Below are 18,789 nucleotides of genomic sequence, written 5' to 3' on the forward strand. Positions count from 1 at the left end.
TCCCCCTCCACCGTCTGGCCTCGCAAGTTTGCTCCTTGGTAAAACGGATATACCAGTACACAGATGTAATGTTGAATATGCCAATTTGGTATGACCCTTCTTTGACCCATTTGGGTCCTAATCTAGACCCGACATTATGGATAGAGCATGGGGTTGGCTTTTTAACCGATGTCTATGCAGATGGCGGGTTTCGCACTTTCCAACAGCTACAGGAAAAATATTACCTTCCTAGACAGTGTTTTTATAAGTACCTACAGCTTCGTCACGCTGTTACTGCACAGTTTGATATCCCTAAACGCCCCATGTCTAAGTACCCTTTAATAGGTATCTTTAAGTCTCAAGGCCCTCGTGGAATAATTTCTACTCTCTATACGTACTTGTTGGATGCGGTAATAAAAGCTGCCCCACTCCCCGTGCTGGATAAGTGGAAAGCATGGATCCCATCCTTGTCGGATGATGACTGTAAGGAAGCGTTGTCCTCCCATCTGTATGTGTCGCCTGCGATCAATAACAAATTGACGCAACTTTTTATTTTCCATCAGTGTTATTTAACACCGGTTCGGCTATATAGGATGGGAAGACATCCTTCACCAGAGTGCCATAGATGTCACCACCCCCACTCTGACTTTAGACACATGGTTTGGGACTGCCCATTCATACGGTCTTTCTGGGAGGATGTGATTAAGCTACTTAGTAGTGTTATGCAGCGCCCAATTGCGTTAGAGCCCAAAGGATGCTTGCTCGGTATCCTGGATGATGAAATATGGACTCATCATCAGCTGATCTGTCTAAAAGAAGAACTGTTCATGGCTAGGAAGGCTATTGCACTCAAGTGGATGGATCCTAGATCTCCCACGTTATCCGAATGGGTAACTTTGGTAAATACTGTTGTGTCCTATGAGAATTTAGTATTTAAACACAGAGGGTGCCCTGCCAAACACCAAAAGGTATGGGGAATGTGGTGTAAACACTCGGCTACTAATTATTCCACGAACGGATTTACACGTCTTAGGGATACCTTGTCTGCCTCTAATTCTTAGCCTTATGTATATTTAGGATATTTACTTTAACTTTTTTCTCTTCTTCTATGTACTGATGAGCTTTTCTTATTTCAACAGTGAGTTGCGGTGTTCTTTAGCTCATTTTTTAAGTGTTTTGGGTATGTACTGACCTTGCCTTATGTTGATGTTTCTGTAGTATGCTTTTTGCCTCGTAACTAGAATTGGACGCATAACAAGGACTATACTTTTGTGGAACCTTCTTGTATGTATGTCTTCCTGTATGCGAACACATGTCCTGTATGTATTTACGATGCCTGATACTTTTAATAAACGAGTTTATAAAAAAAAAAAAAAAAAAAAGAAAATCTCTCCTGCTCAGGACAGTTCCTGTCTCGGCCAGAGATGTCAGCAGAAAGCACTGTGTCTGAATGTAAATAAAACACCACTTCCTGCAGGATATTTAGTGGCTTAGAAGTATGGGAAGACTTGAGATTTTTAAATAGAAGTAAATTACAAATCTATATAACTTTCTGACACTAGTTGATTTGAAAGGAAAAAAAATTTCACTGGACAAACCCTTTAAGGCCTGTCAGGAATGCACAATGTTAGGTCACACATGCGAAGTTTAATAGTCACATGATCTGTCCCATTAGTACTGGCAGTTGGTTTTAACTTCACCTGAAAGCAAGGGGGATTGTGGGAAAGTGTCTGCACTGTTGCATGGCAACAGCAGGCTCACATTTCAGAGAGCCACCAGCGATCCATTAAGATATAAAACCCAAAGAGATATACCTGATGGTACATTCACTTTAAGCAACAATAGGGGGAATATATGGGTGCCCTCATAGATGCAAGGTGGGATAATATTGTAGAAAGTATTCTTAAAGCGAATGTACCATCAGGTACATTCACTTTAAGTATAACCCATGTATAGATTGGTGCCGATGCAGGGAAGCATGTACTGTGGCCCATTTTTCGAACCGTGGCCCGGTTCCTGTGTACAGGACCGTTCTATTCACAGGTACAGAGGTGAAGCATCCCTGCCCGATACCCATGAATAGACAGGTGTCGTACATAGGAACCGGGCCACGGTTCAAAATCAAAGGACCGTGGTACTAGCTTTCCTGCACCGCTGCTGTTCTATACATAGGTAATACTTAAAGGCAAAATTTTTTATTAAAGTATTGTATTGCCCCCCAAAAAGTTATACAAATTACCAATATAGACTTATTACGGGAAATGCTTATAAAGTGTTTTTTTTCCCTGCACTTACTTACCCTGCATCAAGGCTTCACTTCCTGGATAAAATGGTGATGTCACGACAAGACTCCCAGAGCGGTGCGGGCTGTGGCTGCTGGAGAGGATGATGGCAGGGGGACACTGAGGGACACTGAGCATCCCCCTGCCATCATCCTCTCCAGCAGCCACAGCCCGCAAAGCTCTGGGAGTCATCCCCATTTTATCCAGGAAGTGAAGCCTTGATGCAGTAGTAAGTGCAGGGATAAAAGCACTTTATGTGCATTTCCCATAATAACTGTTTATTGGTAATTCGTATAACTTTTGGAGAGAAATACAATACTTTAACAAAAATTTTCACCGGACTTCTCCTTTAAAGCGACTCTGTACCCACAATCTGACCACCCCCAAACTGCTTGTACCTTCAGATAGCTGCTTTTAATCCAAGATCTGTCCTGGGGTCCGTTCAGCTGGTGATGCAGTTATTGTCCTAAAAAACAACTTTTAAACTTGCAGCCCCATGCCCTACGGGCGTGGCCTAAATTGTGTATGCATTAGGCTGGCACAACCTCTCTGTCCCTCCTCCCTGCCCTCCTCATCATTAGGAATGCTCCAGGCAGATTGCCTCCTATTCGTCAGCTGTGTCAGCACAGCGTATGGGCTGGATCATTAAGGCAATGTTCAGACAGGAGAAAATGTTCCAGTCGCATTCCTAATGATGAAGAGGGTGGGGAGGAGGGACACAGATACTCTAAGCCACGCCCATAGTGCACGGGGCTACAAGTTTAAAAGTTGTTTTTTGGACAATAACTGCATCACCAGCCGAACGGACCCCAGGACAGATGTAGGATTAAAAGCAGCTATCCGATGGTACAAGTGGTTTAAGGGGGTTAGATTGTGGGTGCAGAGTCGCTTTAAAGAGGACCTGTCAGCCCGGTTGCCATGGAGCCCAGCATACTTAACCCTCCCTGGAAGTCCCGCTCCTGGACCTGGTCATGGGGTGGAGAAATCACGGCCCGAAGCTCAGAGTGCGCATTATGCAAATCATTAGAGATGAGTCCGACGTCCATAGAAAATGACTGGAGCAGTCATAAGATTCAAATGGTAGCGATAACAAATACAATATCTATATTTCTGACTATTTATGTACTTAAAGGGGAACTCCAGGTAGAGGTAAAAAAATGAACCTTCTGCAGAAGCAAATAGCATTACTCACCTATCTTAGTTTTGAAACTACCAATAATCCATTTGTTTTGTTTTTTTTTGTTCTGTATTGAGTTTCTGTGCTTAAGGGTGCCTTCACACCTACCGGATCCACAGCGGATCTCACTTCTGCGGATTCGAAGCGAGAACTGCTGCGGATCCGGTATCAATTTACCCCTATGATAGCACATATTCACAGCGGGATTGACATTCCGCTGTGAATATGTGCTTTAACTCCCTGGTGCCCGCAGCCCCCATCCTCGGCACATCCCCCCCATCCCCCCATCAGCCCTCCCCCAGCCCGCCGGGAGCCTCACTGCAGCCTCGCCGCCGAGAAGGTAATGTATGCTCGCGGCGGCGGGCCGGAGATGGGTTGATGGGGGGGGATGTGCCGCCGCCGGGGATGGGGGATGCGACGGCGGGGCTGCGGGCACCAGGGAGTTAAAGCACATATTCACAGCGGGATGTCAATCCCGCTTCGAATATGTGCTATCATAGGGGTTAATTGATATCAGATCCGCAGCGGTTCTCGCTTCGAATCCGCAGAAGTGAGATCCGCTGTGGATCCAGTAGGTGTGAAGGCACCCGCAGGCTGGGTTCACACTACGTATATTTCAGTCAGTATTGTGGTCCTCATATTGCAACCAAAACCAGGAGTGGATTAAAAACACAGAAAGGATCTGTTCACACAATGTTGAATTTGAGTGGTTGGCCGCCATTTAATGGCAAATATTTGCTGTTATTTTAAAACAAAGGCTGTTATATTGAAATAATGGCCGTTATTTACTGTTATATGGCGGCCATCCACTCAATTTCAACATTGTGTGAACAGATCCTTTCTGTGTTTTTAATCCACTCCTGGTTTTGGTTGCAATATGAGGACCACAATACTGACTGAAACATACGTAGTGTGAACCCAGCATAACACTGTATTCTCTACCTGTAACACCACACAGCACGCTGCATTCTCTACCTGTAACACCACACAGCACACTGCATTCTCTACCTGTAACACCACACAGCACGCTGCATTCTCTACCTGTAACACCACACAGCACGCTGCATTCTCTACCTGTAACACCCCACAGCACGCTGCATTCTCTACCTGTAACACCACACAGCACGCTGCATTCTCTACCTGTAACACCACACAGCACACTGTATTCTCTACCTGTAACACCACACAGCACACAGTTACTACCTGTAACACCACACAGCACACTGTATTCTCTACCTGTAATACCACAAAGCACACCGTATTCTCTACCTGTAACACTACACAGCACGCTGTATTCTCTACCTGTAACACCACACAGCACGCTGTATTCTCTACCTGTAACACCACACAGCACGCTGTATTCTCTACCTGTAACACCACACAGCACGCTGCATTCTCTACCTGTAACACCACACAGCACGCTGCATTCTCTACCTGTAACACCACACAGCACGCTGCATTCTCTACCTGTAACACCACACAGCACGCTGTATTCTCTACCTGTAACACCACACAGCACACTGTATTCTCTACCTGTAACAACACACAGCACACAGTTACTACCTGTAACACCACACAGCACGCTGTATTCTCTACCTGTAACACCACACAGCACGCTGTATTCTCTACCTGTAACACCGACATTGGAATAAAGTAAAGAACATTTTAAATTTCATTTTACATTTTTTTTCTTTTCATCTCCACGCATATATTATAATCAACCATCTTTTATCTTTGAGGTTGAGCCCCACAATAAGGACTTTATCCAATATTATCTTACATGGGATATACTGTTTATGCCTTGTTTTTTGTGAGGATGCTGCAGTACTGCAATGAAACTTCAACATGTGTGAACACAGCCCTAATTTCACTGCAGACTTTTGCACAATCAGTGAAGTTGCAGCAGCTGCTTCTGGTCGGTCAGAGATGGTGAATCACTCAGGGGATTGGGGAATCCAGCCAAGCCTCCTGTGACATCACACCCTGCCCTCTGTCTGCATCATCAGCCTGATCTCAGCAAACAAACAATGTGAGACAGAGGCATGGAATATTTGTCTCCTAAGTTGGGAGAGCAGTGGGAGCAGGAGACAATGTGGATTGGCACAGAGGTCATTTTTCATTGCTTCCTGGATTTTAATCAGCTACCAGTGTGGCAGAACCGTACAGATATGGTAATACATTATATAGACACATCTATATAACTTTTAATAGAAAACAAGTTTTCCTTATGTGAAGTTCCCCTTTAACACTAACATTTCCATTATGTCCACAAGTATTTATTGGACTGGGTCTGATATTGTTTATCACTTTAATACTTACAAATTTAAAACCTCTAGAGTTTGTCCTGCCTCCTCTTCTAATGTATTTGTATGGTCGATACATGGTCTTTTTAGCAAGCAGTATCTAAAAATAAATAAATAAATAAATTTAAAAGCTTTTCATTTGCAAGTGACTCTTTCTTTTTTTAGGGTTTTTCAACAAATAATAGTATATCAGATTTATACTTTAAATGTTTGATCAGTGGGTGAAAACCACGGATGCCAAAAACAAAGGTGCTCAGATAGAGGTGTCTTTCTACTGAAGTCTATAGGAAATACATAAACAGCCTTGGTCAGTGCACCTTGCTGTAACCTAATTTCCCCCAGACTATAATAAAGAGTGACTATGGCCAAGTGGACAAATCTATGTGAGGACCAGGCAACCCCATTTCTAGATCTACCAATGTTCGTAGAAGAATCTTTACACATTAAACCAGGGGTAGGGAACCTTTTTGGCTGAGAGAGACATGAACACCAAATTTTTCAAAATGTAATTCTGAGAGATCCATACAATATGTTTATAACTAAATTAAAATGTGTTATAACAAAATTTAAATGTGTGTATTTTATATAATAAGAACACTTATTAAGTCCAATAAGGGCCAGTTTACACAGAGCAAAATCAGCAGAATCCCACCTGCTTCAGTGTGACACTATTTCTCTATGGAAAGGCTGTCAATTCTTTGAGTGGACAGCCGCGGAGGCACCTCAGCCCCATAGAGAAACATCGTCACACTGAAGCAGGCGGGATTCCGTAGCGGAGAGTTCTGCCGATTTTACTCCATATGAACTGGCCCTAAGTCTCCTAATTCTTTTTAATACCGTTATGCTCTTGCGATCCAATGAAGAATAAGGTACTTCTTACCATTAATGTGAGTTCTGGTGCTGCATGGTTTTGCTGATAGCTTTGTAGCCCCCCACACACACACACACACTACCCCACCTGACCCCCCCACACACACTACCCCACCTGACCCCCCCCACACACACACACACACACTACCCTACCTGACTCCCCACACATACACACTACCCCACCTGACCCGACACATACACACTACCCCACATTACCCCCCACACACACATGCATACACACTACCGCACCTAACCCTCCCCCCACACACAACCCCACCTGCCCCTCACCCCCACACACAACCCCATCTGACCCCCCCCCCCACACACACACAAACACTACCCCACCTGACCCCTCACCAGACACAATACCCCACCTGACCTCCCTCCGCGCACACACCACCCCACCTGGCCCTCACCCACACACCACCCCACCTGGCCCTCACCCACACACCACCCCACCTTACACCCCCCCACACACACACAACACCACCTGAACACACACCCCCCCTCCTCACTACCCCACCTGACCCCATGTTGGGCTACTACACATTATATGCAAAGCAACAGCAGCAAAATCCCACCTGGCCTTTTCTCATGTACCAGTGCTGGTACCCCAGCATACTTCCTAAAGCGCCCAGCTTGCTCCTTCAAGCATGCGTTGATTGGATGCGTTTGCCACGCTACTGCCCAGCATCTATAAACAGAGATTTCCCCTCGCAGAATGACCTAATTGTAAATGCGGAGCAGGAGCGTGGGGCCGGCCGTGGTGCATGCATACTTTCACTGCAGCGTCAGTGGGCTGCGAGCCAGATGCGGCCATAGAGAGAGCCACATCTGACTCTTGAGCCATAGGTTCCCAAACCCTGGATTAGACATATAACATAATTATCTATATTAGAGTAAATGTGTGTTTGTCTGTCCTTTATAGGCCTCTGAACGCCTTAATCATTTGACCCCCAATATGGCACGTAGATACAGTGTGACTGGGAGGATTAATGTCAAAGTCCTGACGTTGCTGACGTTGTTGGGGTTTAAGAGGGCTGACTTTGAAATACTCGCAGCAGGATGAACCATCCTTCCCAGACTACTTAACCCAGGCGCAGGGTTCTAATAGCCGCCCCTGTTCTGCCTCTCTCCCAGCTGGAAAAAAAAAAAAAAAGACTCTTGAAGGACCTGGATCACATGACCTGCATGTTCTCAATACAGTGGTGCCTTGGATTATGAGCATAATCTGTTCAGGGACTGTGCTTGTAATCCAAATCCACTCTTAAACGAAAGCACATTTTCCAATAAGAAATCATTGAAATGCAGACAATTGGTTCCACACCCCAAAAATAATGATTTATTATTCTGAACATGTAAAACAAATGAAACAAACGATGAGAAGCAGCTGAATATGTAATATTATAAGTTACTGTACAGTATAACAATCAGCATTTGGATTATAATGTATAGCAAGTGCATAAACCTGATAACCTGAAGGACCACTAGAAGGATCCCAATACCCCACCCCAACGGAACTTCAATTAGTTCAGGACAGAGTTTCCCATATAAGAACTAAATACAAGAATGGAAATAAGTGAAGATTCACTATCACTGACTCAGGCCGCCCACGAGTGACCCAATGACATAACAATACTAATGATGAATCCTGGAACCAAAACAGAGTACCAACTAGAGACATCCTCACTATCTCTTCAAAACCAAGTGAAGAATACAATACACCATGGTTTCAGAACCAAGTGAAGAACACAGCCTTGAACGACTCAGAAACTAAGTGCCGGGCCATGCGCAGTACCATACCTTGAGAAAGAAGTGTAAGTGCCAATTCATGCGCACTACAATCACGGACGAGAGCCACTGGACACTAAGTACTATGTCATGCGCACTTTGACTACGCGAACCCGCGGCTAAGTCGCTGGTCATGCGCACATTGACTACGCGAACCAGTGGCTAAGTCCGCGCGCATGCGCTAGAAACGTCCCGACCGGTTTTCGAAAAGTTGCGCCAAAACATCATGACCATCATCAAGTTACGCCCCTTTCCCCTCCCACCTAGCCCCTACACCTATCACATCCACACACATGACGATCCACTGTGAGGTGGATGGAAACTAGAAAGCATATAAGGCAGTTTAACCCCGCCCACAGTGCCGTGACTTTGAGAAAGCTGGAGTGTCCGGCGAAACATGTCAGTTACACGGACAGTATTTTAACTATTGCACCTCTAATAATGGCAATGGCTCCATCAGGGGCGGGCTGGGCCGGGGGGCAGGGGGGCATATGCCCCCCGGGCCGCTCTTCCCCCAGTTGTCAGGGCCGCATGGCTGCTGACAGCTGGCTGGAGTCCTCAGTGCCTCCCCTGCTTACAGCCCCGCCCTCTTCAGTCATATTTACCTGTGGCTGTGGTGGATCCGGACTGTGATGGAAGCGGCCGCCGAAGCCCCGCCCCCATGCCGGTAAGCCCCGCCCCCTGTATGGCCACTATGCTTTCCTATAAGCCTAAGAGGCTTATGGTAAAAAGCAAACTGCTGTAGGCAGTATCTTCCTCCGGCCACCAGAGGCCGCTCTCTCCTCCCAGCTGGTTCTCCTGCAACTGGGCTAGAAGAGCCTGAAGACGGAGAAGATGGTGTCTACAGCAAGCAAGGTACCTACACAGCAGGACATCTACACAGCAGGCCATAGGGCAGGGGGAGGGGGCCAAGGCTCTCCAGCTGCTGCAAAACTACAACTCCCATCATAGCTGGAGAGTGATAGGCTGTCCATGGATGATGGGAGTTGTAGTTTTGCAACAGCTGAAGAGCCAAGGTTCCCCCTCCCTGACATAGAGGATACATATATACAGGAGACCTACACAGGAGGATACATATATACAGGAGACCTACACAGGAGGATACATATATACAGGAGACCTACACAGGAGGATACATATATACAGGAGGAGACATACAAAGGGGTACATAGAGCATACATATATACAGGAGGAAGCATATATACAGGGGTACATAGAGGATACATATATACAGGAGGAAGCATATATACAGGGGTACATAGAGGATACATATATACAGGAGGAGGCATATATACAGGGATACATAGAGGATACATATATACAGGAGGAGGCATACATACAGGGATACATAGAGGATACATATATACAGGAGGAGGCATATATACAGGGGTACATAGAGGATACATATATACAAGAGGAGACATACTGAGGAGTATATAGAGGATACATATATACAGGAGGAGACATACAGAGGGGTACATAGAGGATACATATATACAGGAGGAGACATACAGAGGATACATATATACAGGAGGAGGCATATATACAGGGGTACATAGAGGATACATATATACAGGAGGAGGCATATATACAGGGGTACATAGAGGATACATATATACAAGAGGAGACATACTGAGGAGTATATAGAGGATACATATATACAGGAGGAGACATACAGAGGGGTACATAGAGGATACATATATACAGGAGGAGACATATATACAGGGGTACATAGAGGATACATATATACAGGAGGATACATCTATACAGGGGTACATATAGGATACATATATACAGGAGGAGGCATATATACAGGGGTACATAGAGGATACATATATACAGGAGGAGGCATATATACAGGGGTACATAGAGGATACATATATACAAGAGGAGACATACTGAGGAGTATATAGAGGATACATATATACAGGAGGAGACATACAGAGGGGTACATAGAGGATACATATATACAGGAGGAGACATATATACAGGGGTACATAGAGGATACATATATACAGGAGGATACATCTATACAGGGGTACATATAGGATACATATATACAGGAGGAGACATATACAGGGGTACATAGAGAAAAAGAAATGGTGTGGAGACAGCATCCATCCAGTGAAAAAATATTTTTACTTTATTTTAAGCCATTGCATATAAAAAGATTACCGACGTTTCGGCTCTAACACTTAAGAAAGGCTCAGGAGTGTTAGAGCCGAAACGTCGGTAATCTTTTTATATGCAATGGCTTAAAATAAAGTAAAAATATTTTTTCACTGGATGGATGCTGTCTCCACACCATTTCTTTTTCGCTATTGAGTATCAGGTGTGGGCCCACCTGACGGAGACTGTGCATCCCTGGGAGGTTCCGCTGTTCCAACCTTGGACTTTACCAGGGGTACATAGAGGATACATATATACAGGAGGAGACATATATACAGGAGGAGACATACAGAGGATACATATATACAGGAGGAGACATATATACAGGGGTACATATAGGATATGTATATACAGGAGGAGACATACAGAGGGGTACATAGAGGATACATATATACAGGAGGAGACATATATACAGGAGGAGACATACAGAGGATACATATATACAGGAGGAGACATATATACAGGGGTACATAGAGGATACATATATACAGGAGGAGACATACAGAGGATACATATATACAGGAGGAGACATATATACAGGGGTACATAGAGGATACATATATACAGGAGGAGACTTATATACAGGAGGAGACATACAGAGGATACATATATACAGGAGGAGACATATATACAGGGGTACATAGAGGATACATATATACAGGAGGAGACTTATATACAGGAGGAGACATACAGAGGATACATATATACAGGAGGAGACATATATACAGGGGTACATAGAGGATACATACATACAGGAGGAGACTTATATACAGGAGGAGACATACAGAGGATACATATATACAGGAGGAGACATATATACAGGGGTGCATAGAGGATACATACATACAGAGGAGTTAGGGCTGGGCGATTAATCAAATTAATTTGCCCAGAAGGTTAGAATCAATTTCGATTAAAACCGTAAATTCAATTTTCACAAAAAATCATTGCAGGTGGAGCAGCGTAGAGTGACGGGTTGGCGGCCGGGCAAGAGGTGCAGGTCAAGCAGTCGGCGCGGAGGTGAGGTGCATGGCGGGCGGCGGTGCGTGGAGTGTCGGGCCGGAGGTGAGGTGCAGGGCGGTCGGCAGTCCGCCTAACAGAGCCGCGACTGACCTACCCCAGCTATACATATCACGTCCTGCTCCCCTCCCGGCCACACGTGCAGGTCCCCGGTCTCTGGAGGAGGCTGCAGGGACTGTAGTGGTGATAACGTTGCTTCGGGTCCTGGAGCTGAACAGCGGGATCTGCATCCCCCGATCCCGCTGTACAGCTCCAGTAATGGCAGTGACGCTATCACCTCTACAGTCCCTGTGGCCTGCTTCAGAGACCGGGGACCTGCACGTGTGGCCGGGAGGGGAACCTGTGTGCCGGGGTGAGAGGAGGAGGGATATGTGCACTCCTGCCCCAATCACCCCCAGCTGCCCAATCCCTCTAGAGTCACCCCCAGTCTGCCTCAGTCCCCCTCTGTCACCCCCAGCTGCCCCAGTCCACCTAGAGTCACCCCCAGTCCCCCTCAGTCATCCACAGTCTGCCCAGTCCCCCTCAGTCACCCCAGTCTTCCCCAGTCCCTCTCAGTCATCCACAGTCTGCCCAGTCCCCCCTCAGTCGCCCAAGTCTGCCCCAGTCCCTCTCAGTCACCCCCAGTCTGCCCTAGTCCTCATTCAGTCAACTCCAACTGCCCCAGTCCCGCTTAAGTCAACCCCAGTTTGCCCCAGTCCCCCTCAGTCACCCCCAGCTGCCCCACTCACCCCCCAGTTTGCCCCGTACACCCCCAGCTCTCCCAGTCATCCCCAGCTGCCCCAGTTTCCCCCAGTATGCCCCTATCACCTCTCATCTATACCTTTATTCCTACTACACCCCTCATCTTTACCTGTACTACTACAGCCCACATCTATACCTGTACTACTAATCCCCCTCATCAGTATTACTAATACCCCCCATATCTATACCTGTACTACCTCACCCCTCATCTTTACCTGTACTACTACACCCATTATCCACTATACCTCCACTACTACACTCTACCTAGATGGAGGCACCATGTGTCCCGCTACCCCCCCCCCCCCCTCGCTTATCCCGGAAATGCCCCTGCCTGCATGTGTCCCTGCTACATAGAGGATACATATATACAGGAGGGCATAGAGGATACATATATACAGGAGTACATAGTGGATACATATATACAGCAGTAAATAGAGGATACATGTATACAGCAGTACATAGAGGATACATATATACAGGGGGAGGCATATATACAGCAGTACATAGAGGATACATATATACAGGGGGAGGCATATATACAGTAGTACATAGAGGATACATATATATATATATATATATACAAGAGTACATAGAGTATACATATATATACAGGAGTACATAGAGGAGGCATATATACAGGAGGACATAGAGGATACATATATACAGCAGTACATAGAGGAGACGTATATACAGAAGTATATAGATGATACATATATACAAGAGGAGACCTACACAGGAGTACATAGAGGAGACATATATACAGAAGTACATCGAGTGATATAAACTATTGTAAAAATACAGTAACCCCAGCTTTCCCAGCATCTTGCGTAGTAGTCAGTATAATGAGGGTCAGGCAGCTTTCCCAGCATCTTGTATTTGTAGTCAGTATAATGGAGGTCACCCAGCTTTCCCACCATCTTATCCTCAGTATAATGGAGGTCACCCAGCTTTCCCACTATCTTATACTCAGTATGATGGAGGTCACCCAGCTTTCCCACCATCTTATACTCAGTATGATGGAGGTCACCCAGCTTTCTCACCATCCTATACTCAGTATATGGAGGTCATCCAGCTTTCTCACCATCCTATACTCAGTATAATGGAGGTCACCCAGCCTTCCAGCATCTTGTACACAGTTTTATGGGGGTCACCAGCTTTTCCACCATCTTATACTTAGTATGATGGAGGTCACCCAGCTTTCCCAGCATCTTATACTAAATATGATGGAGGTCACACAGCTTTCCCAGTATCTTGTAGTCAGTATGATGGAGGTTACCCAGCTTTCCCACCATCTTATACTCAGTATGACGGGGGTCACCCAGCTTTCCCACCATCCTATACTCAGTATAATGGAGGTCACCCAGCTTTCACAGCATCTTATACTTAGTATCATGGAGGTCACCCAGCTTTCCCAGCATCTTATAATCAGTATGATGGAGGTCACCCAGCTTTCCAGCATCTTATACTCAGTATGATAGAGGTCACCCAGCTTTCCCACCATCCTATACTCAGTATAATGGAGGTCACCCAGCTTTCACAGCATCTTATACTCAGTATGATGGAGGACACCCAGCTTTCCAGCATCTTGTACTCAGTATGATGGAGGTCACCCAGCTTTCCAGCATCTTATACTCAGTATGATAGAGGTCACCCAGCTTTCCCACCATCCTATACTCAGTATAATGGAGGTCACCCAGCTTTCACAGCATCTTATACTTAGTATCATGGAGTTCACCCAGCTTTCCCAGCATCTTATACTCAGTATGATGGAGGTCACCCAGCTTTCCAGCATCTTGTACTCAGTATGATAGAGGTCACCCAGCTTTCCTAGCATCTGTCTATGGGACCGTTCTGTGTCATCACTGAGCCGCCCCATAGACTTATACAGGAAAGTGAGTTCTGACCCTTTCACAGGGCACAGTAGGATATTTGGTCACAAATGACTGGAAGGACCGAAGATGTTATAGGTAAGAGGTAAGAGGCCAGAGTGGTCCTTTAAGGATGGGCCGCCAGCCTGCTACTCATGGGCCAGTGTTGTGTACTTGCCCCCCGGGCTAAAATTTGCCAGCCAGCCCCTGGGCTCCATGTATGTAGACCAGTAGAATTAGAAGGGAAGAGCGTATATATCAAATCGCTCAGGGCACAGCAGTACTCTGCTGTTACAGTGCATTCCTGTCCGGCTGGGCTCAGGGTATAGCTCCAACAGCATAGGAGCATACAGGAATTGCACTCTTTACACACAAATACCCCGGCTGGTGAAGTGTGCGAGTCTGAAAATACTGGAAACCAACCATTAACAGGGACAGTGTCGGCCGACACCATTGTACAGTGGCATAAGAGGCAGCAATATTTTAAAATTTACACATTAAGGTGAATTCTTTCTGTTTTAAACTGAACAATAAAAGTTATATTTTAGCCTATAGGTAAAACCGGGTATTACCCTCAGGATAAAGTCTACGTGCCTTGGATTATGAGCATAATTTGTTCAGGGACTGTGCTTGTAATCCAAATCCATTCTTAAACGAAAGCACATTTTCCAATAAGAAATCATTTAAACGCAGACAATTGGTTCCACACCCCAAAAATAATGATTTATTATTCTGAAGAACATGTAAAAAAAATGAAACAAACGATGAGAAGCAGCTGAATATGTAATATTATAAGTTACTGTACAGTATAACAATCAGCATGTGGAGTATAATGTATAGTAAGGGCATAAACCTGATAACACAGCAGCAGTTTGTAGATACAGGATGGAGCTGCAGATCCCCATAATGCATTAGCCTAGTACAAAAGGCTAGAATAGAGAAGCAGGGCTGCTGTCAGAGGACTGTGTGGTCACATGACAGCAATGGGGAAGGGGTGTGTTCAGCATGGACCAATCAGGACTGACAGAGACTGCAGGGAGCATGAAGAAATGCAGGACATATGTGGGCACAGTATAGCAGCACTCTCTTTCCGGGGAGAGAGGGGTCACAGCTGTGAAGAGATTACCTTCACAGTCCTGTCCCCTGATGTAAGCCCCAGCCTGAAGTGGGTCTGCTATGATTTGGAAGGTGAGGGAGACTTCCTGGGTCAGAGTACAGTGCTGTAGACCCCGTTATGCAGACCATGCCCCTCCCCCACTTGCGCTCCCACCCAGTACAGGGAGCTCTTAATTTGACTGTACCACCAGGCCCAGGCTGAAGCACTGGAGGTGGGCCGACCCACCCTTAGTGGAAAGAAACTCCAGACCCTCAATGACGTGACTCCATTAGAATCAATGGAACCCTATCATAGAGGGGCTATATAATTATATATACTATATATATATATATATATATATATATACACACACACACATTGGATTGTGAGTACATTAGTGCAGACATCTACACAATACAATACAATAAGAATCATTGAACCTGAAACAACCTGTATCTGATGCAGATAGAGATGAGCGAACCCGGTTCAGGTTCGAGTCGATCCGAACCCGAACGTTCGGTATTTGATTAGCTGGGGCTGCTGAACTTGGATGAAGCTCTAAGGTTGTCTGGAAAACATGGGTACAGCCAATGACTATATCCATGTTTTCCACATAGCCTTAATAGAAGCTGCTGCAGAACATCTTTGGGAGCAAACCTGTCGATATCTTGAGACACTACTGACAAACACACACTCAAGAGACAGTTGATGCACACACTGAAATATACATCCATACAAACAGATATGTGAATACTAGAGATGAGCAAACCGGGTTCGGGTCGATCCGAACCTGAACGTTCGGCATTTGATTAGCGGGGGCTGCTGAACTTGGATAAAGCTCTAAGGTTGTCTGGAAAACATGGATACAGCCAATGACTATATCCATGATTTCCACATAGCCTTAGGGCTTTATCCAACTTCAGCAGCCACCGCTAATCAAATGCCAAAAGTTCGGGTTCGGATCGACTTGAACATGCTCGAGGTTCGCTCATCTCTAGTGCTTACATATACACACATCACATACAGATCCTAGTCTTCCCCCTCTTCCTCTCTGTAGTCACTCTGATCTCCCCACAGTAATACAGTGGTACCTTGGTTTATGAGTAACTAAGTTTAAGAGCTCAAAATTGTGACTTGGTTTAAGAGCATTGCTTTGGTGTAAGAGCTCCTTGTACTGGGTGGGAGCGCGAGTGGGGGAGGGGCATGGTCTGCATAGTGGGGGTCTACAGCATTGTATTCTGACCCAGGAAGTCTCCCTCACCTTCCAAATCATAGCAGATCCACTTCAGGCTGGGGCTTGCATCAAAGGACAAGTCGGTGGAAGGAATCTCTTCATAGCAGTAACCTCTCTCTCTCCTCGGACAGAGAGCACTGCATGTATGTGCCCACATATGTCCTGCTCATTCCTTCATGCTCCCTGCAGTCTCCGTCAGACTTTGTGTTTCCCATCCTCTCCACTACTGTACAGTAACTTATAATATCACATATTCTGCTGTTTCTAAATGTTTGTTTCATTTGTTTTAAATGTTATTCAGAATAACAAATAATTATTTTGGGGTGTGGAGCCAATTGTCTGCATTTCAAATTTGCTTTGGTTTAAGAGTGGCTTTGGGTTACAAGCACGGTCTCGGAACAGATTATGCTCGTAATACAAGGCACCACTGTGTATTTATGTATGTATGTGCAGCAGTGTGTTATTGTGTGATACTAGTATACCTAATAGAGATGAGCGATCCTCGAGCATGCTCGAGTCGATCCTAACCTGAACTTTCGGCATTTGATTAGTAGAGTCTGCTGAAGTTGGATAAAGCCCTGAGGCTATGTGGAAATCATGGATATAGTCATTGGCTGTATCCATGTTTTCCAGACAACCTTAGAGCTTTATCCAAGTTCAGCAGCCCCCGCTAATCAAATACCGAACGTTCGGGTTCGGATCGACTTGAACCCGAACCCGGTTCCCTCATCTCTAATACCTAAGCCATGCTGTGTACAGTACAGATAACCAGGGTTTAAAAAGTCTGACATTTTTGCACAATACTCTCAAATGTTTGCACAAAACCCCATAAAGGTGGAAATGTTTGGGCACATACAGAGGTGCATAGTTATACATGCTCCTGGGTGGGGGAGGAGTGAGGTGGAGTGGTTTGCTTTTCAAGGAGCCCAGGCACAATTTTTGCACAGGGGATCTAAGCAGTCTGTGTCCGCCTGCGTACAGACACAAAATAAAACTATATTTGATCAGACTCAAAATGAGTCCTATAAACAGTATGTGAAGGACAGGTGTACAGAGACCAAGTGTGATCACAGGAGTGCAGAAAAACAATAAGCGTTTGTTAAAGGATTTGGCTGTATTCTGTAGCGAATCAGCAGGATATGTGGATTTCCCTAAGAATTTTCTGTGGCATATGCTCCATTCTGTCACTACTCACTAAATGGGACCTGGGCCTTCCTTATTAACACATTCAACCAGTCTCTACTGAAAAAGATTCATGCAGGACACATTTTATAGGGGGGAAACAAATCAGCTGTGCAATCCATGGCAACAACCTAATGTAGACATTGCACATGCAGAGTCTCACTGTCCGTGCACATATCAGCCCCCTGCAGTGTGACCAATCCATATCCCACACTTCTCAGCATACAATATATGCGGCATAGCTGGTGACACGTTGTTCTAAGGAAACAAGTGCAAATAATGAAGCGTCACAGCACTCCTCACACACACCTGCTATCTATCACTGGGGGCTCCGAACACCTCGCTTCCCTCGCGTTACACTAATGCTTCTTACAACACACACAACCTAAGCGACTTACCTACACCAACAGAACCTTAGAGAACTAGAGCGAAAAACGTTCGTCACATTAAAAATGCTTCCCCAGACTTGGTTGCCATTTTGGCTAAGCCTTTAAAACGAGTCCTAATGTCCAAATAAATTAGGTCTCCGGAAACATGGCCGACATACTAGGTGACAAAAAACGCAACCAATCACATGACCGCAGCGACGCTGCTCTAGAGTCTCAGGTTCCTGAGACTTGATCCCAAGAGGCGGAGCGTGTTTAGGAAGAGGCGTGGCCGCCCAAGCCCATAGTGTTGTGCAGTGCTGCTAGAAGCTGGAAGTAGTGTGTTTGTGCTGGGAAGAGAGACGGGAGGCGCGTCACAATGAGGCAGTGTGATGATTAGTTTATGTGTTTTTGCCATTGTTTGCAGGAGAGGGAGTGAGGTAATGTACTGGACTGTAAATTGAGGGGCTTGAAAGTGTACCTGTCATTATGGAGAAAGTGTACCTGCCAGCATGGAGAAAGTGTACCTGTCATTATGGAGAAAGTGTGCCTGTCATTATGGAGAAAGTGTACCTGTCATTATGGAGAAAGTGTACCTGCCAGTATGGAGAAAGTGTACCTGCCAGTATGGAGAAAGTGTACTTGCCAGTGTGGAGAAAGTGTACCTGCCAGTGTGGAGAAAGTGTACCTGTCATTATGGAGAAAGTGTACCTGC

General features: G+C 45.5%; 1 protein-coding gene across 4 annotated transcripts in view; it reads right to left on the reverse strand.

The window, feature by feature from the left end:
- LOC138783459 (dentin sialophosphoprotein-like) overlaps positions 1–18,271 on the reverse strand; it is a 91,131-nt gene extending 72,860 nt beyond the window's left edge. The window contains exons 1-2 of one of the 4 annotated variants that reach the window (XM_069958172.1): positions 18,108–18,271; positions 5,758–5,841 (exon numbers count right to left, since the gene is read on the reverse strand). In XM_069958172.1, coding sequence (XP_069814273.1) covers positions 5,758–5,820 — 63 coding nt within the window. In that variant the 5' untranslated portion in view covers positions 5,821–5,841; positions 18,108–18,271. Of the gene's footprint in view, positions 1–5,757; positions 5,842–18,018; positions 18,083–18,107 lie in introns of those variants that run through there. The other 3 variants (XM_069958170.1, XM_069958171.1, XM_069958174.1) reach the window with 3 other exon arrangements.
- Positions 18,272–18,789: the final 518 nt, after the last annotated feature.

The sequence above is a fragment of the Dendropsophus ebraccatus genome, chromosome 2 (assembly GCF_027789765.1).
Source record: "Dendropsophus ebraccatus isolate aDenEbr1 chromosome 2, aDenEbr1.pat, whole genome shotgun sequence".
NCBI lineage: Eukaryota > Metazoa > Chordata > Amphibia > Anura > Hylidae > Dendropsophus > Dendropsophus ebraccatus.